This window comes from Scyliorhinus torazame, chromosome 16 (assembly GCF_047496885.1).
Source record: "Scyliorhinus torazame isolate Kashiwa2021f chromosome 16, sScyTor2.1, whole genome shotgun sequence".
NCBI classification, from domain to species: domain Eukaryota; kingdom Metazoa; phylum Chordata; class Chondrichthyes; order Carcharhiniformes; family Scyliorhinidae; genus Scyliorhinus; species Scyliorhinus torazame.
In genome coordinates, this window is record NC_092722.1 from 126864378 (window position 1) to 126890122 (window position 25745).

The window sequence follows — 25745 nt, forward strand, 5'->3', positions numbered from 1 at the left end:
AGTGCGCGCGCGTGTGTGGAGAGAAAGTGCGCGCGCGCGTGTGTGGAGAGAAAGTGCGCGCGCGCGTGTGTGGAGAGAAAGTGCGCGCGCGCGTGTGTGGAGAGAAAGTGCGCGCGCGCGTGTGTGGAGAGAAAGTGCGCGCGCGCGTGTGTGGAGAGAAAGTGCGCGCGCGCGTGTGTGGAGAGAAAGTGCGCGCGCGCGTGTGTGGAGAGAAAGTGCGCGCGCGCGTGTGTGGAGAGAAAGTGCGCGCGCGCGCGCGTGTGGAGAGAAAGCGCGCGCGCGTGTGGAGAGAAAGTGCGCGCGCGCGTGTGTGGAGAGAAAGTGCGCGCGCGCGTGTGTGGAGAGAAAGTGCGCGCGCGCGTGTGTGGAGAGAAAGTGCGCGCGCGCGTGTGTGGAGAGAAAGTGCGCGCGCGCGTGTGTGGAGAGAAAGTGCGCGCGCGCGTGTGGAGAGAAAGTGCGCGCGCGCGCGCGCGCGTGTGGAGAGAAAGTGCGCGCGCGCGCGCGCGCGTGTGGAGAGAAAGTGCGCGCGCGCGCGCGTGTGGAGAGAAAGTGCGCGCGCGCGCGTGTGGAGAGAAAGTGCGCGCGCGTGTGTGTGGAGAGAAAGTGCGCGCGTGGAGAGAATGTGTGTGTGTGTGTGCGTGGAGAGAATGTGTGTGTGCGTGGAGAGAATGTGTGTGTGTGTGTGTGTGCGTGGAGAGAATGTGTGTGTGTGTGCGTGGAGAGAATGTGTGTGTGTGTGCGTGGAGAGAATGTGTGTGTGTGTGTGTGGAGAGAATGTGTGTGTGTGCGTGGAGAGAATGTGTGTGTGTGTGGAGAAAGTGTGTGTGTGTGTGTGTGTGTGTGGACTTCCGGTTGCGGCGATGTCCAGCTAAGCCGCACGTTTCGGCGGCTCCAGCTCGAACGGACCTTCGGGCTCTTTTAAGAGCCCCAGCGGGAAATGTTTTCAGGACAAAACCCGGTGTGGGGTGAGACAACAGGGAGTGTTCTCCCCCCCCCCCCCCCCCCCCCCCCCCCCCCCCCAACGAAAGAGAAAAATATCAGCGGCGGCGGCCAGATCGCGAAGAATCCTCGAAGATAGGGACAGGAGAAAAAAGGAGCAAGATGGCGGCGGAGAAAGCCCAGGCGACATGGGGTCGGACCAAGACGAATTTTTAAGACGGTGTGTGGAGCTGCTTAAGAAGGAGGTGCTGACCCCGATGCTACAGGCAATTGAGCGGCTTAAGGAGGCACAAAAGACCCAGGGGATGGAGCTCCGCGTGGTGGAGCAGAAGGTGACGGACAACGAAGACGAGATCCTGGGCCTGGCGGTCAAAACGCAGACGCACGAGGCGCTCCACAAAAAGTGCATTGAAAGGATTGAAGCCCTAGAAAACGGAGCACGGAGAAAGAACCTTCGGATCCTGGGTCTCCCCGAGGGAGTGGAAGGAGCGGACTGCGGGGCCTACGTGAGCACGATGCTAAGCTCGCTAATGGGAGCTGAGGCCCCCTCAGGCCCCTTGGAAGTGGAAGGGGCTCATCGGGTCCCTGCGAGGAGACCAAAGGCGGGAGAACCACCTAGGGCGACGATCGTGCGATTTCATCGCTTCAATGACAGAGAAGTGGTTCTGAGATAGGCCAAAAAGGTACGAAGTAGTAGATGGGAGAATGCGGTGGTACGGGTGTACCAGGATTGGAGTGCGGAGGTGGCGAGAAGGGGGGCGAGTTTTAATCGAGCCAAGGAGGTGCTACACAAGAAGAAGGTGAAGTTCGGGATGCTGCAGCCGGCGCGACTGTGGGTCACGTACCAGGAGAGACATCACTACTTCGAAACGGCGGAAGAAGCATGGACCTTTATTAAAAACGAGAAACTGGATCGGAACTGAGGGACTGAGGTTCGAGGGGAAATGACAATGCCGATGTATATAGGGATGTAAATTGGGAAGGGGGACACACGAAGAAATGTGGGCGCCGGTGGGGGGAAAGAAGAGACATAGACGGGAGATGGGGAATGGGAGTGGGGCAGTAGAGGGAGCTGCGCCACAAGGGGCGGGACAACTATAGAGAATACGGGGCTTACTGTCCTTGTTCCCGCGCCAGAAAGGTGATGGCGGGAAGATAGGCGCAAGGTAGATGGGAGTTCCCCACACGGGGGGGGGGGGGGGGGGGGGGGTCAAGGAGTGAGCGGGAGAAGCCGGGGTCAGTTGAAGTCAGCTGACTTTCGGAAGTAATATGGGGGGAGCAATCATGCTAGATGGGGATCTAGCGGGGGGGGAGGATAACTGGGTTGCTGCTGCAGAAATCAAAGAGGAACTGGTTAAAGAAAGGGTGGTCGGGGCTGGAATGCGCCACCTGGGGAACGGGTGGGAGCGCGGAACCGGGACGTGGGACTGGCCTAGAGAGGGTGATGGCTAGTCGGCACGGGAAGGGGGCAGGTAGCCCCCCCAGTTCGGCTGATCACGTGGAACGTGAGAGGCTTAAATGGGCCGATTAAAAGGGCCCGAGTGTTCACGCACTTGAAAGGACTGAGGGCAGACGTGGCTATGCTTCTGGAGACGCACCTGAAGGTGGCGGACCAAGTTAGGTTAAGGAAAGGATGGGTGGGACAGGTGTTCCACTCAGGGCTGGATGCAAAGAACAGAGGGGTGGCCATACTGGTGGGGAAACGGGTATCATTTGAAGCTAGGAGCATTGTAGCAGATAGCGGAGGCAGATATGTGATGGTGAGTGGCAGACTGGAGGGAACGGAGGTCGTGTTGGTTAACGTATATGCCCCGAATTGGGATGATGCGGGATTCATGAAGCGGATGCTGGGACGTATCCCGGACCTGGAGGTAGGAAACCTGATAATGGGGGGAGACTTCAACACCGTGTTGGACCTAGGGTTAGATAGATCTAGATCTAGGACCGGAAGAAGGCCGGCAGCGGCCAAGGTGCTTAAGGGGTTTATGGACCAAATGGGGGGAGTGGATCCATGGCGATTTGTTAGGCCGAAGGCCAAAGAGTTCTCCTCCTTCTCCCATGTTCACAAGGTGTATTCCCGGATAGATTTCTTTGTTTTGGGAAGGTCGCTGATCTCGAGGGTGGAAGAAACTGAGTATTCAGCCATGGCTGTCTCAGATCATGCCCCACATTGGGTGGACCTGGAACTAGGAGAGGAGAGGGAGCAGCGTGCACTCTGGCGATTAGATGTGGGATTGCTGGCGGATGAGGGAGTCTGTGGAAGGGTGCAGGGATGTATCGAGAGACACCTGGAGGCCAATGACAACGGGGAGGTCCGAGTGGGAGTAGTATGGGAAGCACTAAAGGCGGTGGTCAGAGGAGAGCTGATCTCCATCAGGGCACACAAAGGGAAAATAGAGGCCAAGGAAAGGGAAAGATTACTGGGGGAGATTTCAAGGGTAGATAAAGAATACGCGGAGGCCCCGGAGGAAGGACTATACAGGGAGAGACGACGACTCCAGACGGAGTTCGACCTTTTGACCACTAGGGGGGCGGAGGCGCAGTGGAGGAAGGTACAGGGGATGAGATATGAATATGGGGAGAAGGCGAGTCGCCTGTTGGCCCATCAGCTGCGAAAGAGGACAGCGGCGAGGGAGATAGGGGGAATTAGAGATGAAAAGGGAGCTACGGTGCGGAGAGCAGGAAAGATAAACGAGGTGTTTAAGACCTTTTACGAAAGACTTTATAGGTCCCAACCCCCGGAGGGAAAAGAGGAGATGCGGCAGTTTTTGGACCAATTAAGGTTCCCGAGGGTGGAGGAGCAGGAGGTGGCAGGCCTGGGGGCGCCAATTGGGGTGGACGAGGTGACCAAGGGGCTGGGGAACATGCAGGCAGGGAAGGCCCCCGGACCAGATGGGTTCCCGGTGGAATTTTATAGAAAATATGTGGACTTGCTGGCCCCGCTCTTGGTAAGGACTTTTAACGAGGCCAGAGAAGGGGGGACCCTACCCCCGACAATGTCGGAGGCGACGATATCGCTAATTTTGAAGCGGGATAAAGATCCGCTGCAGTGCGGGTCCTATAGGCCTATCTCACTGTTAAATGTGGACGCCAAGTTGCTAGCAAAGGTGCTGGCAACGAGGATAGAGGATTGTGTCCCGGGGGTGGTGCACGAAGACCAGACAGGATTCGTAAAGGGGAGACAACTAAATGTCAACGTGCGACGGCTATTAGGGGTGATAATGATGCCCCCAGTAGAGGGGGAGGCAGAGATAGTGGCGGCAATGGATGCAGAGAAGGCATTTGATAGGGTGGAGTGGGAGTATCTATGGGAGGTGCTGAGGAGGTTCGGGTTCGGGGACGGGTTTGTTAGCTGGGTCAAATTCCTCTATGGGGCCCCAACGGCAAGTGTGGTCACGGGTTGGCAAAGGTCGGAGTATTTTCGACTATACAGGGGAACAAGACAGGGATGCCCGCTGTCCCCATTACTGTTCGCGTTGGCAATTGAACCACTGGCCATAGCGCTGAGAGACTCCAGAAAATGGAGAGGGGTGATTAGAGGGGGAGAGGAACACCGTGTGTCACTCTACGCGGATGACCTACTGCTGTATGTGGCGGACCCAGTGGGGGGGATGACCGAGGTCATGCAGATTTTGAGGGAGTTTGGAGATTTCTCGGGATATAGGCTCAACATGGGAAAGAGTGAACTTTTTGTGATACACCCTGGGGACCAGAGTAGAGGGATAGATGGCCTACCGCTAAGGAGAGTGGAAAGAAACTTTCGATACCTGGGGATTCAGATAGCCAGGAGCTGGGGAACCTTACACAGACTTAATCTGACACGACTGGTGGAACAAATGGAAGAGGATTTCAAAAGGTGGGACATGCAGCCGCTGTCACTGGCGGGCAGAGTGCAGGCAATTAAGATGATGGTCCTCCCGAGGCTCCTATTTGTGTTCCAATGTCTCCCTATACTGATCACTAAGGCCTTTTTTTAAAAAATAGACAGGAGCATCACGAGCTTCGTGTGGGCAGGGAAGGTCCCGAGGGTAAGGAGGGGGTTCTTACAACGTAGTAGAGACAGAGAGGGACTGGTGCTGCCGAATTTGGGTGACTACTACTGGGCCCCCAATGTGGCGATGATTCGTAAATGGATGATAGAGGGAGAGGGAGCGGCGTGGAAAAGATTAGAGATGAAGTCCTGTAAAGGGACGAGTCTAGAAGCGCTGGTGACGGCGCCACTACCGCTCTCACCAAAAAAATTTACCACGAGCCCAGTGGTGGCGGCAACATTAAGTATCTGGGGGCAATGGAGGCGACAGAGAGGTGTGTTGGGAGCCTTGGTGGGGTCCCCAATTAGGAACAACCATAGGTTTGCCCCAGGGAGGCTGGATGGAGGATTTCAGAGCTGGCACCAGTTGGGAATCAGGAGAGTGGGAGATTTATTTATAGACGGGACGTTTGCGAGCTTGGGAGCGCTTGAGGAAAAGTATAAGCTGCCCCGGGGAAATTTCTTTAGGTATATGCAGGTTAGGGCGTTCACAAGACAACAGATGAGGGAATTTCCGCTGCTCCCGACACAGGAGATCCAGGATAGAGTACTTTCGGGGGGGTGGGTCGGGGAGGGCAAGTTTCAGAGATATACCGGGAGATGACAGAAGAGGGGGAGGAGCTGGTGGGCGAACTGAAGGGAAAATGGGAAGAAGAGCTCGGGGAGGAGATTGAGGAGGGTTTGTGGGCTGATGCCCTAAGCAGGGTAAATTCCTCTTCCTCGTGTGCCAGGCTTAGCCTGATCCAATTTAAGGTGCTGCATAGAGCACACATAACGGGAGCAAGGTTGAGCAGGTTCTCCGGAGTGGAGGACAAGTGTGGGAGGTGCGGCGGAAGCCCGGCAAACCACACACATGTTTTGGATGTGCCCGGCACTGGAGGGGAGTGACGGGAGTGATCTCGAAGGTGGTGAAGGTCCGGGTCAAGCCAGGCTGGGGGTTAGCTTTATTTGGAGTTGCGGATGAGCCGGGAGTGCAGGAGGCAAAAGAGGCCGATGTCGTGGCCTTTGCGTCCCTAGTAGCCCGGCGTAGGATTTTACTCGTGGAAGGAAGCGAAACCCCCCGGACTGGAGGCCTGGATAAACGATATGGCGGGGTTCATAAAACTGGAGCAGATTAAGTTTGCGCTGAGAGGATCGGCTCAAGGGTTCACCAGGCGGTGTCAACCGTTCCTCGACTACCTAGCGGAACGTTAGAGGGAAGACAGATGACCAGCAGCAGCAACCCGGGAGGGGGAGCGGGGTAAGATGTTTGGGTTTTGGGAGGGGGGGGGGGAAGAGTATCACTTTATGTTATTTGGTTAGTTTACCATGTTAGTTACTTAATGTTAGATTGTAGTTATCATGTTACTTGTACTTTTAATTTCTCTTTTTTGATTTGTATGGGGAAAAAATTGTGATTGAAAAACTTTAATAAAATATATTTTATTAAAAGGAAAGTGTGTGTGTGTGAAGAAAGTGTGTGTGTGTGGAGAGAAAGTGTGTGTGTGTGTGGAGAGAAAGTGTGTGTGGAGAGAAAGTGTGTGTAGAGAGAAAGTGTGTGGAGAGAAAGTGTATATGGTGCGGGGAGGTGGGGGGGTAATTGCGCGTCTGTCCAAGAGAGGGAGGCGCTGTGCGCAATTTACATTGATGATTTGGAAGCAGGAATTGCAAGCAATGTCTCCAAATTTGTGGGCGACATTATGCTGGGTGGCAGTGTGTGCTGTGAGGAGGATGCAAAGAGGCTGCAGGGTGACTTGGATAGGCTGGCTGAGTGGGCAAATACTTGGCAAATGCAATATAATGTGGGTAAATGTGAGGTTATCCACTTTGGTTGCAAAAACAGGAAGGCAGATTATTATCTTGAGTAGTGGCAGTTTAGGAAAAGGGGAAGTGCAACGGGACTTGGGTGTCATGCTGGACCAGTTGCTGAAGGTTGGCAAGCAGGCGGTGAGGAAAGCTAATGGCATGTTGGCCTTCATAGCGAGTGGGTTTGAGTATAGGAGTAGGGATGCCTTGCTGCAGTTATACAGGGCCTTGGTGAGGCCACACCTTGAGTATTGTCTGCAGTTTTGGCCTCCTAGTTTGAGGAAGGACAGTCTTGCTATCGAGGGTGTCCAGCAAAGGTTCAACAGACTTAATTCCCGGGGTGGCAGGACTGACTGGGCTTGTACTCACTGGAGTTTAGAAGAATGAGAGGGGATCTCATAGAAACATACAAAATCCTGATGGGACTGACAGGTGATACGTGGGAAGAATGTTCCCGATTTTGGGGACGTCCAGATCTAGGGGTAAGCCATTCAGGACTGAGATGAGGAAGAACTTCTTCTCTGAGAGTTGTGAACTTGTGGAATTCTTTCCCACAGAAAGCTGTTGGATATATTCAAGGGGGAGCCTGGCGTGGCATTTACTAAAAAAGGGATCATGGGGTATGTTGGGAAAGCGAGAGTGGGGTACAGAATTTGCATGATCATATTGAATGACGGTGCAGGCGCGGCGGGCTGAACGGCCGATTGCACCTATTTTCCATGTTTCTATGAAAGTGTGTATCTGTATGCGAGTGAAGGAGAGGAGGGAAAGTGCGTCTGCACACGAGTCAGAAGGTGGAAAGTGCATCTGTACGCAAGTGAGGGGGAGAGAGACAGGAGTGTGCATGTGTGAGAAGAAGGTAGGGATACGTGGATTTCAGTAAAACGTTTGATAGCGTTCCCCATGGTCGGCTCATGAAGAAAGTAAGGAGGTGTGGGATAGATGGAAATTTGGCCAATTGAGTTCAAGAGCCGTGGAGTTACGTTGCAACTGTATAGGACCCTGGTGAGACCACATTTGGAGTATTGTGTGCAGTTCTGGTCACCTCACTATAAGAGGGATGTGGAAGCATTGGAAGGGGTGCAAAGGAGATTTAGCAGGATGTTGCCTGGTTTGGAGGGTAGGTCTTATGAGGAAAGGTTGAGGGAGCTAGGGTTTTTCTCTTTGGAGCGGAGGAGGATGAGAGACGACTTAATAGAGGTTCATAAGATTATGAGGGGAATAGATAGAGTGGACGTTCAGAGACTATTTCCTCGGGTGGATGTAGCTGTTACAAGGGGGCATAACTACAAGGTTCGGGGTGGGAGATATTGGAGGGATGTCCAAGGTAGGACGCTTTAGGAACTTTCAAGCGGTTATTGGATAGGCACATGGAGCACACCAGAATGACAGGGAGTGGGATAGCTTGATCTTGGTTTCGAACAAAGCTCGGCACAACATCGAGGGCCGAAGGGCCTGTTCTCTGCTGTACTGTTCTATGTTCTATACCGTGTGAGGGGGCGAGGGAGTGTGTGTAGACGCAAAATGTATCCTTAAGTCTGGATTCTCCCAGTATCAGGGTTCCCATTCACTCTCAGCTAATACACGTCATCAGCCACTCTCTGGGTGAGGGTGACTGAGTGAGTGCCTTGAGACTGGAAGTGAACCAGAAACACACACTCTCCCTTTTACGCTCTTAATACTCTGCTTTATTTATTTATTGCTTATTTTTTTGCTCAGCACATTGTTTCTTTGCACATATCCGTTTTGTTTTGAAATTCATTTTAATATTGTACCAAATTTTATCATAGATTACCACAGAATTTACAGTGCAGAAGGAGGCCATTCGGCCCATCGAGTCTGCACCGGCCCTTGGAAAGAGCACCCTACCCAAGGTCAACACCTCCACCCTATCCCCATAACCCAGTAACCCCACACAACACGAAGGGCAATTTTGGACACTACGGGCAATTTATCATGGCCAATCAACCTAACCTGCACATCTTTGGACTGTGGGAGGAAACCGGAGCACCCGGAGGAAACCCACGCACACACTGGGAGGATGTGCAGACTCCGCACAGACAGTGACCCAAGCCGCAATCGAACCTGGGACCCTGGAGCTGTGAAGCAATTGTGCTATCCACAATGCTACCGTGCTGCCCACGGTATATATCCAAAATTAGCTCATTAAGGGAGGAAATTTTTGAAATATGGCATCCCCCACTGGAAAAGGGTGGACAAACCTGCTTTATAATAATGTTGTAAAATTAATAGAATTTATAACAAAATAAGCAAACCAAAATTTCACTTTTGAAATACGTTGACTTAGTCATTCCAATCTGATGCCTCCAAAATACCACTAACTACGTAGCGTCATCACAATTCTCAATCATCCTTAATCCTAGCTGTGATAAAGTCATCCCTGAAACGTTAACTGCATTTCCTCACTGCACTTCTACCTGATCTGAGTATTTCCAGTTTTTTCTGGTTTTATTTCGGATTTGTGGCATGCATAATACTTTGCTTATCTACCACGAAGTTTGGACCTAGAAACATACCCAACTGCCCTGTGGCATGAATTTTTCTTTCTTTATAAATAAAAATCTGTCCAAATTTCAAGAATTGAACCTAACAACTGAAGCACAGGTGGCACTATGTGGCTCACCACCCTCCATTACACATACTCTCCCATCCACACCTATCTGACACAACTTTAAGGCTTCTAAATTTGATATTTTCAAGACTGGTCCACTTTGCTATTCTAATCCTGAATTGGCTTGGCAGTTAACTATTTCCTACTGCATCCTCCATGGCAACACCTCTAACCATTAAAGTCCTCTTGCCAACCAATCAGCACACTCTTCTCATGCAGTATAAATTGTTGTTCCTTTTACTTTTTGTATTTCTCGTGAGCTGTCTTCAGTGCCAAGCAAAAAGCTTTGGAGCCTGTTTCTTTTCGAACGTAATTAAGTTTTTAATAGTAAAATTTATTTACAAACTGTATAAATACAAGCTGTTGCATTCCATGATTACATTACTCCATAAAATGTTACTGCAGTGGACACCTTTAATTATATGCTCAAATTGATTATACTTGTCTGAATTTATCAACTTACAATTCCAAATGTTATACACATTTACAGTTTGACCATCAGCAACAAAAGTGCAAATTGTGTATTTCAATTGAAAAATTATATATTTTTAATTTGACATTTATTACAAATAAAATGTTTTCCAGGAAATTGCCAAACCGATAGCTGTTACAGAACTTTATCCATCTCCACCTATTGTGCAGGTATGTAGATAAATGAGTTTCACAAAATGGATATCTTTTAAAATCTCTGATGCTTTCGACCAGTTTACTTACTCAAAAGTTTTACTCTGGTGCCCTTATTTGCAAGATGAACAAAGGACAAAGCAGGTTCACAGTTTAACGCAATTTTATTTACAATTCTATTACTCAAGGAAATATGACTCCTACTCACAGCTGAGCTTTGGATTTTACCCGCACTTAATAAAGGAAGCTGACAGGCTTCGATCACTCGATGTTGATGCCTTCTCTGGGTTCGAAACCCAGGGTCCTTCTCGCAATGGTTGTGCCTGAGCAACTCCCAGGTTATTGCTCAAGATCTGTTCGATGCTCCTTTCTTTTATGCTGGAAGCAAGGATTGAGTCATGTGTATATGCCCACCACTGGCCATTGCCTGAGCCAGACCCCAACTTGTTAATGAGAAAGACAGGATACTCCTGTTTATCCATGGTGGTTCAATCAAGTCCCATTGTCCTCTGAAACTTCCCTTGTCTGACCAGCCATCAGCTCATTAAGGAGTCTGATGGCTTCTTTTGTCTGTTCTTCGTCCTGCTGCAAAGTTGATCACCTGTGTCAGGAAGTTTGTTAGATATTCATAGACTTGGAGTGGGTAATCAAAGTCCATATAGCAATAACAGGTTTATGCCTTGACTTGGGTGCTTTTTGCAGATGGCCAGTATCAATTCCAGCCAAGGTCTCATGAGACCGTTTCTGTTCCTGGCCTATGTGTATCTTCTCGGCCTATTTTCAGTACCACCTTTCCCCCTGTGATCCCATAAGTAAAGGCATGCGATCATTAATTTGGGCAACCCTATCCCCAGAGTGAGTCAGAGATGCATACTTTCCTTACGATATCCAAAGCTTATTCAATTACATATTTAAAACCCAATTCCTATCTCTCATTACCGATGCCACATTTAATCAAACTTCCATTTGTCCATCTTTTAACATAACATTGCAAAAGCTTGATATTTGGTAATGAGAACAGTAGCAATAATAACAAAATGCAACACGACCTGTATGTAACCAAGGGTGTATTTCCACTTTAAACTCCAATTCCAAATATTGTCCCAACCAAGCTATTTCCTTTAAAGTTTTGACTCCCATTCCCTAACCCCAGGTGATTAAGTGATTGAAAAATCCCACCATCTGTTACAGCTTCATTGACACTCCCCAAATTTAACATTATCTCCCCACCTGTAGATCACCTCACTCATGAACACATAACAGCCCTTATCCTTGTACAGAAGGTCATTAATTTCTAAACTATTTGTGGTTTAATACTCAGGATTAAAACAACCAATTTTACATGTTCACATACTCATTACCTGAGTTAGCATTTACTCGGTATTGATAACACACACAAAAACTTCTATAAAATATACGAGTTTCAAATGGTGACATTGTAAACTGAGAATGTTCAATTTATCTCCTTTCACACAGTGAAAGGGGTTTGAAGCTCAGCTCAGCAGCCCATACAGACTAACTCCTATTGCCTTTTTTTGTCAAAATTAGAATTTATTTATTATCCTTTCCATATTAGTTACTATTTTCACTTACTTGCCATTTAATCAATTAGATCTCGAGAGCAATTATATCCCGCCATGGTAGTTTTAAGAGAAGTTACATCATCAGACATTGTAATTGGTGTAGAAGGTAAGTGCTTCACAAACTTTAATTCAAAGGGCAACAGTGAAGTCTGAATGAGTTAACCATTTCCACAAAAGAAAATGACCCCATTGTCACTATGTTGTGACAGAGCAATCTTGGAATTCACGAAGCTTCTAGAATCGTTGGCTGTGATTTGTGATACATCTGTATTTAAACAAAAGCACAAAGATATACTAGGCCTGGAGCCAAATGAGTTAGTTTGATTTAGAAAATTAAAATCCAGTTTACAACTCCCAATTGATACTCCGTTTTGCAGAATATAACATGTTTTTAAAAAAAACTAGAAAGGAAATACATAAATTCTTTAGCAAATGCACACACCCTCATTCATCCATGGAGGCAAAAAGGGATTCAAAGTATTACTTTCATTCAATCTCGACAAACTGAAAAATAATTAGAATTTTCAAAGTAGCAGAAGACTGCTTTTGCAGATGGCCAGTATCGATTCCAGCCAAGGTCTCATGAGACAGTTTCTGTTCCTGGCCTATGTGTATTTTCTCAGCCTGTTTTCAGTACCACAGTATTATTTCAGTGTACAATGTATTGCCTAAAGTGTAGTGGTTCTCAAACATTTCATCCTTAGACAACGTAGTTGGGACAAAAGACACTGCGAGCCATCTACCAGTCCCACTCCTCTTGGTTTCCTTTGCCACCGCAAAAAGTCTCACCAGAGTTAATGGGCAATCCAACACTGCTTTTGAGACACAAATGAAGTGATGTTTGGTACCAAACTGAATAACTAGTCTCATGTCAGGCTCCATGTTCACCACCTCCTGCTCTGTTTTCAGACCCACAAATGTTGAAAACTTGATTTGGCAATTGTGTGTTGTAACAGTAATGTAAATCTTGCTTTTCAATCTACATTATTGTTCTTGTTTTTGAAGATTTGTACCCTGCATGTGGGAGCCAGTCTGGTGGTGTGAAATAAACGAGTGGTGGGAATGAGGGTTCTGGTCTATCCTTGTATGGCTTTGATCTTGGTGTTGCATATCATTGACTTGCATGTTGGACCAGCCCCTGGGCCACCTGGATGACTCCTGGATCAGTGGTCTGCAGACAAGACTTTGAGAATCACTGCAATAGGGGATTTGACGATGGCAAATAGTATTTCTAGTATGCAATATTTTAATATTTTGTAGTTATTGTAACCTTTTGTATGTCTCCTCCATTGGAACTGTCTTCACGGTTCCTACTCCGGTCATGTAGCAATTTTTTTTCTGTTCTTTTAATCATTATCCTTTTCCATATTGCAAGGAGCAGAATAAAGTGGTTAGTTTTAAGCACATTTTGTGTAAATAAATATAAACAATAACTATAGACAATATCGTCCATTAATCTGGTTACACGTAAATTCCATTTTTAAATCAGATTTTCAGCATTTTTGACATTTCTATGCAAATATATTTCAATGACTTATGAGTTTACATTTTTTGAATTTGTGCTGAGATGTATTCCTGATTTTGTTGGTTTGCCTGGTGCATTCAGCGTGTATGTATAGATATTAGGTTTTGTAATAATGAGTTTGTTGGCACTTTGTGAATATATTTGTGATTGCAAATAATATTCATCTTTCCAAAATGTTATTTCTATTTTCCCACTGGTTCAGTAAATTTTCCTAGTGAAATGTTGGCATCCAGATTCCTAATGTCAGTTATCACTCCTTTTGTTATAGATAGTGAAATTGTTCAGGTTTTTGGTGATTGTTGAACCTTGCTAAAAGAGTGTGTGTGCAGTTGCAGGGTGACCGGATTATTGAGCTAATATTGATGCATACTTCCTAAACCTATTCAACCTACCTCAGTTTCTGAGAACTAGATCGTATAGACCACTATCCAAGAAGCATTTGAAATACAAAAGCAAAATCATCCAGATGTTGGAAATCTGAAATAAAAACAAAAAATGCTGGAAATACTCAACAGGTCAAGTTTGAAAAATGTTCAGTTTTATGACCTTTCATCAGAGCTTATTTGAAAAATCTGTCTAATTTTGACCTTGATAACAATCTAGGAGAAAGGATAGTGATTATAGTCAAAGTAGTTAGTCAAAGGTGGCGCAGTGCTGCCTCATTGCGCAGAGGTCCCAGGTTCGATCCCAGCTCTGGGTCAATGTCCATCTGGAGTTTTCATATTCTCCCTGTGTTTGCCTGGGTTTCTCCCCCACAAGTCAAAGATGTGCAGGCCAGATTGGCCACATTGAATTGCCCCTTAATTGGAAAAATGAATTGGATACTCTATATTTAAAAAAAAATTAATTTTTTTTTAAAATTTTGATATAGTTAGTCAAGAGATAAATTCTTGATTATGATCGCCAGTTTTAGAGCTTGAAGAATTCTCAACATGCTGTTTTATTTAAGGTTTTCCCTAATGTATTCTAAACACTGAACAGTTTGCATGATTGTGCCTGCCTTTTTCTCAAGAGGTGACTTGCAGTAATGTTGCAAATGACTTGTACAAAGTTTTGAACTTGAAGTCTGCCGCACAGTAATGTTTCAGTCTCCAAGACAAATAAACTTTGCCATGGCGATTAAAATGCAGAACAGGAAATAATGAAACTGATAAGAGTTTAATAAAATTTCTGTTAAATAGGGGAAATCAAAACCAATTAAAATTCTGACAAGACTTACTGTGATTGTCTCTGATGCCGCTCACTGCAATGATCTGGTAAGTACTGGTGCTTAATTTTTAATCGCTTGTGTCCAAAGATGTGCGGTTTGGATGGGGTTGCGGGGAATGGGCTTGGATAGGGTGCTCTTTCAGAGGGTAAGTGCAAACGCGATGGGCTGAATGGTCTTCTTCACTGTAGGGATTCTATGGCTAAATTAACGGAAGACACGCTTAAAGGGGCAACTGCTGATTGTGGAACAAAGGCCACAAGAATAAACAAAAAAATGGAGGTTGTGTAAGGGGCTGTCTTATTGGAGGGCAACAGAAAGCTACAGAATTGTTTGAAAGCGATGTTGAGCATATGGCAGGACAATTAAGTTTGAATAAAGGTGAGATGCATGTCCAACGATGGGAGATGACACAGATAACAGTTGAGTGGTAGTTTTAAGAGAGCTGAGGGAGGAATGGAGTGTAATATTAGAGGAATATATGAAAATTATGTAGATTAGGGTTTCATTCGCAATGGAAGACCAGTCAGAAGTTCGCAAATAGGTTGATTTCATTTTTAAAATCTACTTTTAACTGGAACGATGTTTTGCTCACTCAGCTCTCATTATTGGACAGGTAGTTGCAAAGAGCAGCAGCTATCTTTTGAGTCAAGGGAGGAACCATAGAGATAGAGCCGAGTACTTTTAGTGTACATGTGGAATACTCCATTGAATAGTTTTAAGTAAATAAAGAGAATTTCCTTTGGGTGGTGGACAATTAAGTTATGAATCTAAATAAAAAGAACAGCTTTATGATCTTGTCATACATAGAATGTTTTTTCATTTTTCCCTTTGGTTGTTTATATTAACTGCAGGTACTCGTCAAATATGTACAAAATCTAGCCAGTCACAGGAAACTGCAGCTCTAAATAGTCGGGGATAGATAGCAATAAATGATTGGAATATATTTTTAAAATGTGGAATCATGCATATGTTGAAAATACATTTTCGTGATGCTTATTTTTAATATAAAGTAAGTCCTCACTTAAAGTTGTGGCTACATTCCTGAAAATCATAACATTTCAGTGAAATTACTTTCTGTGAAACATAGGTTAGGTTCTCTCTGGCCTTGCATGTTAGGGAAAACAAATTACACATTGTAAGTTGGAATACTTTAATAATAATAATTGCTTATTGTCACAAGTAGGCTTCAATGAGGTTACTGTGGAAAGCCCCTAGTCACCACATTCCAGCGCCTGTTCGGGGAGGCCGGTACGGGAATTGAACCCGTGCTGCTGGCCTTGTTCTGCATTACAAGCCAGTTGTTTAGCTCATGTGCTAAACTTGCATTGCTAAATTTCTACTTGAAATAACTTTTAAAATAAAATGCATATAAAAATGTACAGTACCCCCTTGGCCCTTCGACTTATGGCTTCTCCCTATCCCTGGCCCTCCAACTTGCCTGTAATCCCCCCCCCCCCCCCCGATTCTCAACCTCTCCATGTGCCCAACACACTGTTACCGTACTGCTCCCCAGCTCACTCTCTCTGCCTCCTTCTCCTGAAACTGCATTCCATTCAAGATGTTCCCAGGTTATGAAATTGTGGGTCCATCAAGTGCCAGCTGGGGCTGTTGTAAACCATGTTTTTATTTGAAAGCACCCACTGCTGCTTTCAGCAGCATTGCAGGAAGAGCAGCTTCAACAACCATTTTTTAAACTTGGATTATAATAGCCCCAGCTTGGTCTTTCTGGATCATGGGGGCCACACTTTCACAACACTCGAGCTTTGACATCAGATCTGGATTTATTTTTTTATTTTTTCCAATTAAGGGGCAATTTACCGTGGTCAATCCATTTACCCTGCACATCTTTTGGTTGTGGGGGTGAGACCCACGCAGACACTGGTGAATGTGCAAACTCCACCCGGACATGACCCGGGGCAGAACTGGGTCCTCGGCGCCATGAGGCAGCAGTGCTAACTACTGCGCCACAGTGCCACCCAGCAGATCTGGATCTTGAGAGGGAAGTGGTGAACCAGGCTGTGGGGGTTCAGCGAGAGGTTGGGCACTGGGAGAAGCCTCAAGGCAGAGGGTCAGTCTTAGGGAGAGGTTTCAAGTTGGCATGAGAGAGCAAGAGAGCCCACTCCAAAATGGCCCAATTGGGTCATGCAGAAAATGGACATTAAAACAAATCTTGTAACCATCAACAATCAACAACATTAAAATGCAACAATGTTAAAATGAGGAGCCAATAAGCGGGAACTTACTGTATGGCATAGACGTAGCCTCAGAAAAGTAAGTATAGTTTCACTATAAATCGAGCACATTGCCACAAAGTGACAAACCAGCGTATTCTGTTATTAGCCAGATTCCGGTTTTATTTTTATTTGTTGAAACTTCATTTGAACAAAGATCATGTTCTGATCATTAAAATGCAATTATTGTGTTACAGAGAATCACGTCTCCACACACCAGGTCATATGACATTGTGGCCGTGTTGCCAAAAACAGAAAAGTTGTTTCATGTAAGTGAACTAGATTTGAAAGAGTATAATTAACTAGTATCCATTTATGGATGTAACCATTATCTTGCTGTGTATTTCTGTTTAATTGATGCATAAAATTTAAAACCAGTATCTACAAATTATATTTTTTTCAGCAAAACTGATCAATGCAACGAACAAACAAAGAGCCAATTTTCTGCCTTCCTCTCCCGTTGTCCCCTGTCTGACACAATCTGAAACTGCCTATATTTTTTAGCATGGGTGATCTTTATCGACTTCGATGTTCCTCCAGCATTGAGCGGCCCATTGGCAGGGCTTAGAATCAAAAAGCTGGCGGTCCTGCAACAGTAGTAATGACTGGCAGCTGCTGGACCTCTTGGTGCTGTGTGAAAAGAGCAACCAGAAGAAACTCCATACCCAAAGATATTGGGCGCGATTCTCTGCTCCCGCGCCGGTTGGGAGAATCGCAAGGCGCGGCATTTTTCCCCGCGACGTCGGTCCGACGCACTCCCGCGATTCACCCAAGCGGCGAGAACGGCCCCGTCGAGTTCTGCGCGGGGCAGGCCGGAGAATCGCCTGGGACTCCTAAAACGGCGATTCTGCGCTACACCCGCTATTCTCCGGCCCGGATGGGCTGAGCGGCCTGCCCAAAACGACGGCTTCCCGCCGGCGTCATCCACATCTATTCGCTGCTGGCGGGAACAGCGTGGGAACGTTGGGAGGGGCGGCCTGTGGGGGGGGGGGGGGGGGCAAGGGGGGTTCTTTCACCGGGGTAGGACTCAAAAGTGGTCTGGCCTGCGATCGGTGCCTCCTTTCCTCCGCGCACAGCAAGATCAATCTGACATCTTGCGGGGCAGCCTCGGGGAGGACGGCAATCACGCATGTGCAGGTTGGCGCCGGCCAACCCACGCATGCGTGGGTGATGCCAGTTACGCGGCGGATGACGCGGTGCCGCTTTCATGCGGCGCCAATGCCCGGCGCGCGCTGACGACGCTGCTTTTGCGACCCCCCCCCCCCCCCCCCCCGAGTTTCTCGCGGCCCTGATTCTAGCCCATTTTCGGGCCCTGAATAGGTCGAGATCGGGGCCGTTTCGCGCCGTCGTGAACCTCAACGGCATTTACAACGGGGTGGGCACTTAGTCACGGGAGCGGAGAATCGCGCCCAGAGTCTGATGTAAAAATGCTTGCCATTTTCCCAACTGCAACTTCTCACTGCATGCCCATATCTTAGATCCTCTGATGGGAGTGAGGGAGGTTGTTGCTGAACCTGCAGTCAGGCTTGCCTCAGTGTTGCTTTAGCATAGTGATATTGCCACAGACTGAAGCACAATTTTCCTCTGCTACAAGTGGAAATCTGATGATGTGTTCATCCATTTTGCACCCAAGACTGGCAAACCAGAGTAAAACAAATGGATGTTTAAGCAATGTACCTTTAAGAAAACAGTGATGTCAGAGAGTGGGTGGAGCTGAGCTCAGTTCAGCCATTTTGAAGTTTCAGTTTGAAAAAAGAGCTTGGGGTGTGTCTGTGTTTTGCAGTGAGCTGGATCTGCTGTGATCTCTGCCATGAAAGACTATCTGGATCATTTGGGTGATTTAAACTCATAATAGTAAAGCCTTTAACCTGATGTGTTTCTGTTTAAAGGTGTTAAGTCTCATGGATGTTGAAAGGAATAACTGAAGGATTATTTCGTGTTGTAATATTTTCAGGGTTATCTTTGAAGTAAGGGGTGTTAAATGATCCAATGTTTATTTAAGAGGTTAAGTTGAGTTCATGGAATAAACATTGTTTTGTATTTTAAAAACCCACGTGTCCATAATTACAATATCACACCTGGAGAACAAGCCGCGTGCTTCAAAAGCAACAATAGCATTAAAGGGAGAGGTTGGTTGAACTCCATGATACATTTTGGGGCTCTGAAAACACCTCGCCCATAACACAGTCATTAGCACTGCTGCCACATAGAACCAGGGACCTGGGTTAAATTCTGGCCCCAGAGGTTACCTGTTCTCTTTGTGTCTGGCGTGGGTTTCCTCCAAGTGCTCCGGTTTCCTTCCAAAGATGTGCAGGTTAGGAGGAGTTACAGGGATGGGGGAGTGAACCTAGGAGGGTCGGTGCAGACTCGATGGACAAATGGCCTCCTGCACTCTAGAGATTCTATTCTACGTAGTTAGCCATGTCTCTGAATAAAATACATATCTACATTTCTTTACATTTTGCGAGTGTGAGTTATATTTTTGGGGCTGCCAAATCAATTATTTCCCCTTGTTTAGAAATTACTTGTACGGATAAGGAATAATTGTACTATATTGCTTAAAATTTTGTTTTTACAAATTGCTACCTTTATGCAACTTTTATCTTTATATGTCTGGTTTATAGGGTAACAGAAAATGTCCAATGTGTCCATAGGGCAAGTGAATATGCCTGTCAACCGATTAGTTTTGATCACCTTAGATGTGTCATTGTGTTTCTTTTCAAACCAAGGCTACCTATTTGTAAATTAAGAAAATTCATTCATTGAAAATAAAGCTGAACAATGGTTGCTAATCCCTTAAATAAAATTCATAAACTTATTTTTAAAAATCAACTATTCAAGGTGGTTAACAGCACTGCTGCCTCATGCGGCAAGGGCCCGGGTTCGATCCCAGGTCACTGTTGAATTTGCACATTCTCCCCATGTCTGCATGGGTCACGCCTTTCACCCCCCCCCCCCCTCCCCTCTCTTCCCCCCCCCCCAATAACCCAAAGATGTGCAGGGTAGGTGGATTGGCCACACTAAATTGTGCCTTAATTGAGGAAAAAAAGAATTGGGTATTCTTAATTTTTTTAATCATCTATTCACAAAACATTCCTTCTCATCTTACCACCTTTAATTTGCATCTAAGCCTCTTTTCTTTTACAGTTTGCAGCATCTGTACATGTCTGTCATTTCTGTACTAATATGGCCAGGCACAGCAGGGCATTGTGCAACTTTACAAGCATCTATGAATGCGGTCAAGGTGACCTAAGTAGATTATTCTATCTGGTGCCCAGTTTACCTATCTGTGATACTGAGTTGAGCTCCCAGATAGCGGGTTGAATGCCACTTGACAGTGCCCATGCATGCCCGATTTTCATCTTGAATGCCCATGCATCCCAGTCACCCGATTCCCCAGTAGTGAATTCAGGATCAATAACAGCGACACCTGCGACTGCGCCCTCCACCCCTACTGCCACCTCCTCCAAACAATCGGTTGCACATCACACCCACTCACAGATGATCGATAATACTCATCCCCTTCAAGATCTACTAAGAACCACTCATCTGAATCTTTGTCTTTCAGAGTGGTGTGAAGCCACAGATTACAATTCTGTCAGCATCCACCTTGAGTAATTCCAGATCCTGGCCGCCTCCTCTACTGGCTCTCTTATACCAGATGCCACCTCCCCTCCCGCCATGACTCCCCATCTCTAAGTTTTCTCCTCCCTTCTTTCTTTTCCCTCTCCTTCCCTCTCGAGTACATGATCTAACTGCTCCGAGCCAAGTGTGATCTTGTCTGATCCCATTAAACCCTTGATTTTACAGAAGTTAACAAATTAAGTGCATCAATAATATACATAGCATCCCATGTAGAGACAAACAATGAGTAAGAAAGGTTGACCGTAGATAGATCAACACCCCAAATAAGGGTGGAAGTAACATAGTGAAAATAAGTAAAAGAGAAATAGCATCCTAAAGAATGTGTTATCACAAAAGCAAGACAATACTGTTCTTGATGAAATCATAACTTTTGGGTTTTTTTTAAAGCTAAGCATCCCTTGTACTGTCCTTTTTATTCCCATTCCAAAATGAAATTTCTATTCTAAATGTGGCAGAACGGAAGAGAATAAAGTTAATTAAGTATAACGTAACTATTTTGGACCTCATTCTTACCAAATGTTTTTGTGACTTAACAATTTACTTCTTAACAGGTAGCTTGCATGACCTTGGATATCGACTTAATTTGTATTAATGTGATAGAAAAACAACCATTCCATTTCAGACGGCCTTCTGTCAATGGCGTAAGTACTATAAACCTTTAATATTTGCCAAAGGGCTATTTTTATGTGAAAATTCTGGTGACAGAAAATAGAGCCACAAAATATCAGAAAATATTCTGTCAAATATGGCACAACTTGTCCAAACCAAGATAGAACTAGTAATAAAACTAATCAAGAAGTGAACAAAGGAAGAAGTATGGATTGATTTGAATTGGTGTTCAGGATTTACCTTTTCTGTCTTGTGTACCATTTACTCTTAAGTTCTTCTTAGGTGACTTCATGGTCACTTATTTTCAATGCAGAAAAGCCCCAAATTCTCCAGTCTTTCCTCACTTCTGAAGAACAAGCATTGTGGCTCCTTTTTGCTGCACCTTCATTGTGTCCTTCAGGTCCTGGTTACCTAAATTGAACATCATACGGAGTGTGGTCTCGCCCAAACTATATATTTTTAGCATGGTTTTCTTTGACTTGGTCATCCACGTTTCCAACAGTGTAATTCAGCATTCCATTTCCTTTTTTAATAACTGCTCATTGGTGTTTGGACATGTTAAATGCTCAGATAGTAATGCCCATTGCACCCAGCAGTTCCAATTGGAGTTATTTCAACACCATTTGTGGAATGGTGCATCCTAATCGTATCCATTCTGAAGTTTACCCAGCTACTCGTTTGCTAGCTGACAGATTTTGATGTAAATCATAGATTCTATTGCTTTTTCATATTAAATTACTATTTTGCTTATATATCAGGTAACTTCAAACTAATGTCTACAATCCAATATCTATTTGAAGAATTTCACATTTTCTCGATAAGACCACATTACTATTCTACGTCCCTCCACATCTACTCATTCCTTATCATTCTGTACTAATGCTGCACTGCCTTTTAGTCCCACTCTGTACTCCCTTCCCCTTTCTAGAATAGTCGCAGCACCGAAGGAGGCCTTTCTGCCCATTGTATGCATGCTGGCTCTCTGCAAGAGCACCTAGGCTCACTCTGCTTTCCTTTCCCCATTTTTCTTTTCCGATAATGATCCAATTCCCTTTTGAATGCCAAGATTGGATCTGCCTCCAACACACATTTATGCTGTTCATTCCAATCCTAACCGTGTAATGCTTTTTTTTAAAAAAAACAACATTGCTGTCATTGATTCTTTTGTTAATCACCTTAAATCTGGGCGCTCCAGTTCTGATCCTTCCACCTATGGGAATTGCTTTTCCCTGTTTACACTGTGCAAACCGCTCATGATTTTGAATACCTCATCATATTTCTTCTCAACCTTCTCTTCCAAGGAAAGCAATTTCAGCTTCTCCAATCTATCCAAGTAACTGAAGTTCTTCAAGTCTAGAACCATTTTTGTGAATCTTTTCTGCCCCTCTCTAATGACTTCATATGCTTCCTAAAGTGTGGTGCCCAGAACTCAAATGTTTCATTCTAACTGAGGCTGAGCCGTGTTTTAAAAAAAATTATTATCACTTCTAAAATATAAACAAAATATTTTGGACATTGGAAATCTGAAATAGAAACATAATCCTAGACAACCTCAGCAGGAGACAGTATCTTTGGGGAAAGAAAGTTGATGTTTCCAATCCATATGACCCTTCAGAGTTCTTTTCAACTTTCCCTGCTACCTTTAAATGATTTGCGTGCACCACAATCATTCTACCCACCGGTCTGTTCTTTTGAAGTTTAACTCTATCACAGTTCACAGTACTTCCAAGTATTGTGGTATCGGCAAATTTTTAAATTGTGCCCCAAACTCCCAAGTCCTAGGCTATTAATCTCCATCAGGAAGGGCTGGGGCCCTAACATTGATTCCTGTGGTTCTCCGCTATAAATCTTCTCCCAGTCCAAAAAGCAACCACTCACCTGTTTCCTGTTCATATTCATAATGTTACTGTCCCTTTTATTCTATGGGTTAAAACTTTGCACATCTGTTGTGAGGCATTTTAATCAGATGTCTTTTGGCAGTCATGTAAGCCACATCAACAGTATTCCCTCGTCAACTCTTGTTAAAAATTGCAAAACAGATTTGTTCAACATGATTTGTGATTAACAAATCCATATTAGCTTTCCTTAATTAACCTGCATTTGTCCAAGTGACTATTGATTTTATCCCAAATCATTGTTTCTAAAAACTGCATCACTACCAAAATTATAATTAGTGGCTTATAGCTACTGGGCTTATCTTCACACCCTTTTTTAAACAATTCTCTGTGAACCTGTCCCTTTGCACTCTGTTCCACCTAAGCAACCTTTGGCTAGGTTCACTGCTTTTTGCTCCCATCTAGGAAGCTCCCAGCACAATCGCTGAAACCAGTTTTCTTGTAGACCTGTAAGCTGTAATACCTCTTTGCTCTGTGCACATCTCACTCTCACAATTCCTAGGGGTAAATTTCTCCAGCTTGTCCCCTTTCCACTTCCAGCCCTAGCTTCTGTCAATTCCCATGGCAGGATTCGAGCTACCTGAATGAATTTTTAGAGGCCAATTATAGAGCGCTGTCTTGAGCTAGGCTCCTCCAGTCGTAACTTGTTTCTAGCTGAGTTTACTAATGGCATAAATGTGACTGAAACCTAACTCACTTGCAGTGATTGCTTGTCTGAAGTCACCTTGACATGTCACATTTCGTTAACTATGGCTGTGGCATAACCCATGAGTGCATATTCCATCTTGGCTTATCCCTTTACTCATTAGAAGCTTAGCCAGGTTTCAGCACCCCAACAAAGAAAGAAAAAGGCGTATGGAAAGATACTTGCAGAGGATGTTGAAATCACCTCAAAAATCATTGTTATATGAGGAAAAGGGGAGCGGCCGGAACAATGTGGGCCTCTTGGCGATTGATAATGGTCATATTGCCTATGGAAATTTCAAAGATATTGAATAACTGCTTTGTGTCAGTATTTAGAATACATGAAGAGACCAGCATGCTGGATATCCCAAGGAAACTAATATTGAATCAGGGAATCACCAAAGTTAGCATAAATAATTAACAATCCGAAAGGAAATAATGGCATTTATGAATGATATCCTCAAGACAAATGGTTTCCATTGCAAGCTTTTAAAGGAATTGGGTAAGAGCTGGTGCCCTAGCTATAGTCTTCCAAAGCACTCTTGATTCGAAAACTGTTATTTAAATTGGAGAGTTTTAAAGATCACTTCGTTTTTTGAAAATGTATTTGTTATGGGGATGCGGGTATCGTTGGCTAGGCTGCTTTCTTGAACTGCTGTAGTCCATGCATTATAGGTACACCCACAGTGTAGTTAGGAAGTGTGTTCCAGGACATTTATCCAGTGACAGTGAAAGAATGATGATATAGTCCCAAGCCTGGATGGTGTGTGATGGAGGAGAACTTGCAGGTAGTGATGTTCCCATGTGTCTACTGCCCTTGTCCTTCTAGGTGGTAACAGTCGTACATTTGGAAAGAGTCTTGGTGAGTTGCTGCTTTGCATCTTGTAGATGGTGTACACTGATGCCACTGCATCAGTGAATGTTGAAATTGGTGGATGGGGTGCCAATCCAGCAGGCTGCTTCATCGAGTGTTGTTGGAGCTGCATTCATCCAGGAGAAAGAAGAGTATTCCATCACATTCTAGACTTGTCCCTTATAGATGGCGGACAAGCTTTGAGGAATCCGAAGGTGAGTTACTTGACACACAACTCCCAACCTCTGGCCTGCTCTTGTAGCCACAGTATTTATAAGGCTGGTCCAGTTCATATTCTGGTCAATGAAAACCCCAGGGACGCTGATGGTGGGGGTATCAATGATAGTAATACCATTGTATGTTATGGTTAAATTCTCTCTTTTTGGAAATGATCACTGCCTGACGCTTATGTGGCACAAATGTTTCTTACCATCTATCAACCCAAGCCTGAATGTTGTCCAGGTCTTGCTGCGTTGGGGCTGGGAATGCTTCAGTATCTGAAGAGTCGTGAATGGTGCTGAACATTGTGCAACCATCAGCGAACATCCCCATTTATACCTTTATAATGGAGGAAAGGTCCTTGATGAAAAAGCTGAAGATAGTTGGCAACTGGCCTAGAAGACTACCCTGAGGAATTGCAACAATGTCCTGGAGCTGAGATGATTGACCCCCCCGTACAATCACCATCTTCCTTTGTGCTAGATATGATTCCAACCAGTGGAGGGGTTTCTCACTAATTCCCATTTACTCCAGTTTTGCTTGGGCTTCTTGATGCCGCACTACCTCATATGCTGCCTCGATGTAAAACTTGGCAGTCATTCTCACCTCATGAATTCCGCTCTTCTGTTTATTGTTTGGACTAAGAAAGCTGAAAGAAGGAACCTTGGCATATTATCTGTTGTTTGGAAGTTATTAGAGTCTATAATTGAGGATAGGGTGTTTTGAAATTTTTCACCTGAAAAGAGGCCTAGCATGGATTTGTAAAGGAGTGGCACGGTAGCACAGTGGTTAGCACTGTTGCTTCACAGCACCAAGGACCAGGGTTCAAATCCCAGCTTAGGTCACTGTCACTTTCACTCTGTGGAGTCTGCACGTTCTCCCCACGTCTGTGGGTTTCCCCCGGGTGCTATGGTTTCCTCCCATAAGTCCAGAAAGACGTGCTTGTTCGGTGAATTGGACATTCTGAATTCCTCCTCAGTGTATCCGAACAGGCACTGGAGTGTGGCGACTAGGGGATTTTCACAGTAACTTCATTGCAATGTTAATGTAACCTACTTGTGACACCTAATAATGATTATTAGTATTATTATTATTATTATTATTATTAAAAGGTGAATCATGCCTGATGAACCTGATTGAATTTTTTAAAGTGGTGAATAACAGTTCTGGGACGAAAAATGTCTATGAAGGATATTTATATGGACCTCCAGGAGGCATTTGATGAATGAAGTCCGTGATAAGAGACTCTTTAGCTAAGGTTGAAGGCAAATTATTGGATCT

The 25745-nt window shown here is 45.2% G+C and overlaps 1 protein-coding gene across 3 annotated transcripts in view; it reads left to right on the forward strand.

Moving 5' to 3' along the window:
- Positions 1-25745, forward strand: part of rpp30 (ribonuclease P/MRP 30 subunit) — a 67648-nt gene that overhangs the window by 5865 nt on the left and 36038 nt on the right. The window contains exons 4-7 of one of the 3 annotated variants that reach the window (XM_072479021.1): positions 9972-10028; positions 14300-14374; positions 16757-16828; positions 20756-20845. In XM_072479021.1, coding sequence (XP_072335122.1) covers positions 9972-10028; positions 14300-14374; positions 16757-16828; positions 20756-20845 — 294 coding nt within the window. The remainder of the gene's footprint in view (positions 1-9971; positions 10029-14299; positions 14375-16756; positions 16829-20755; positions 20846-25745) is intronic. The other 2 variants (XM_072479023.1, XM_072479022.1) reach the window with 2 other exon arrangements.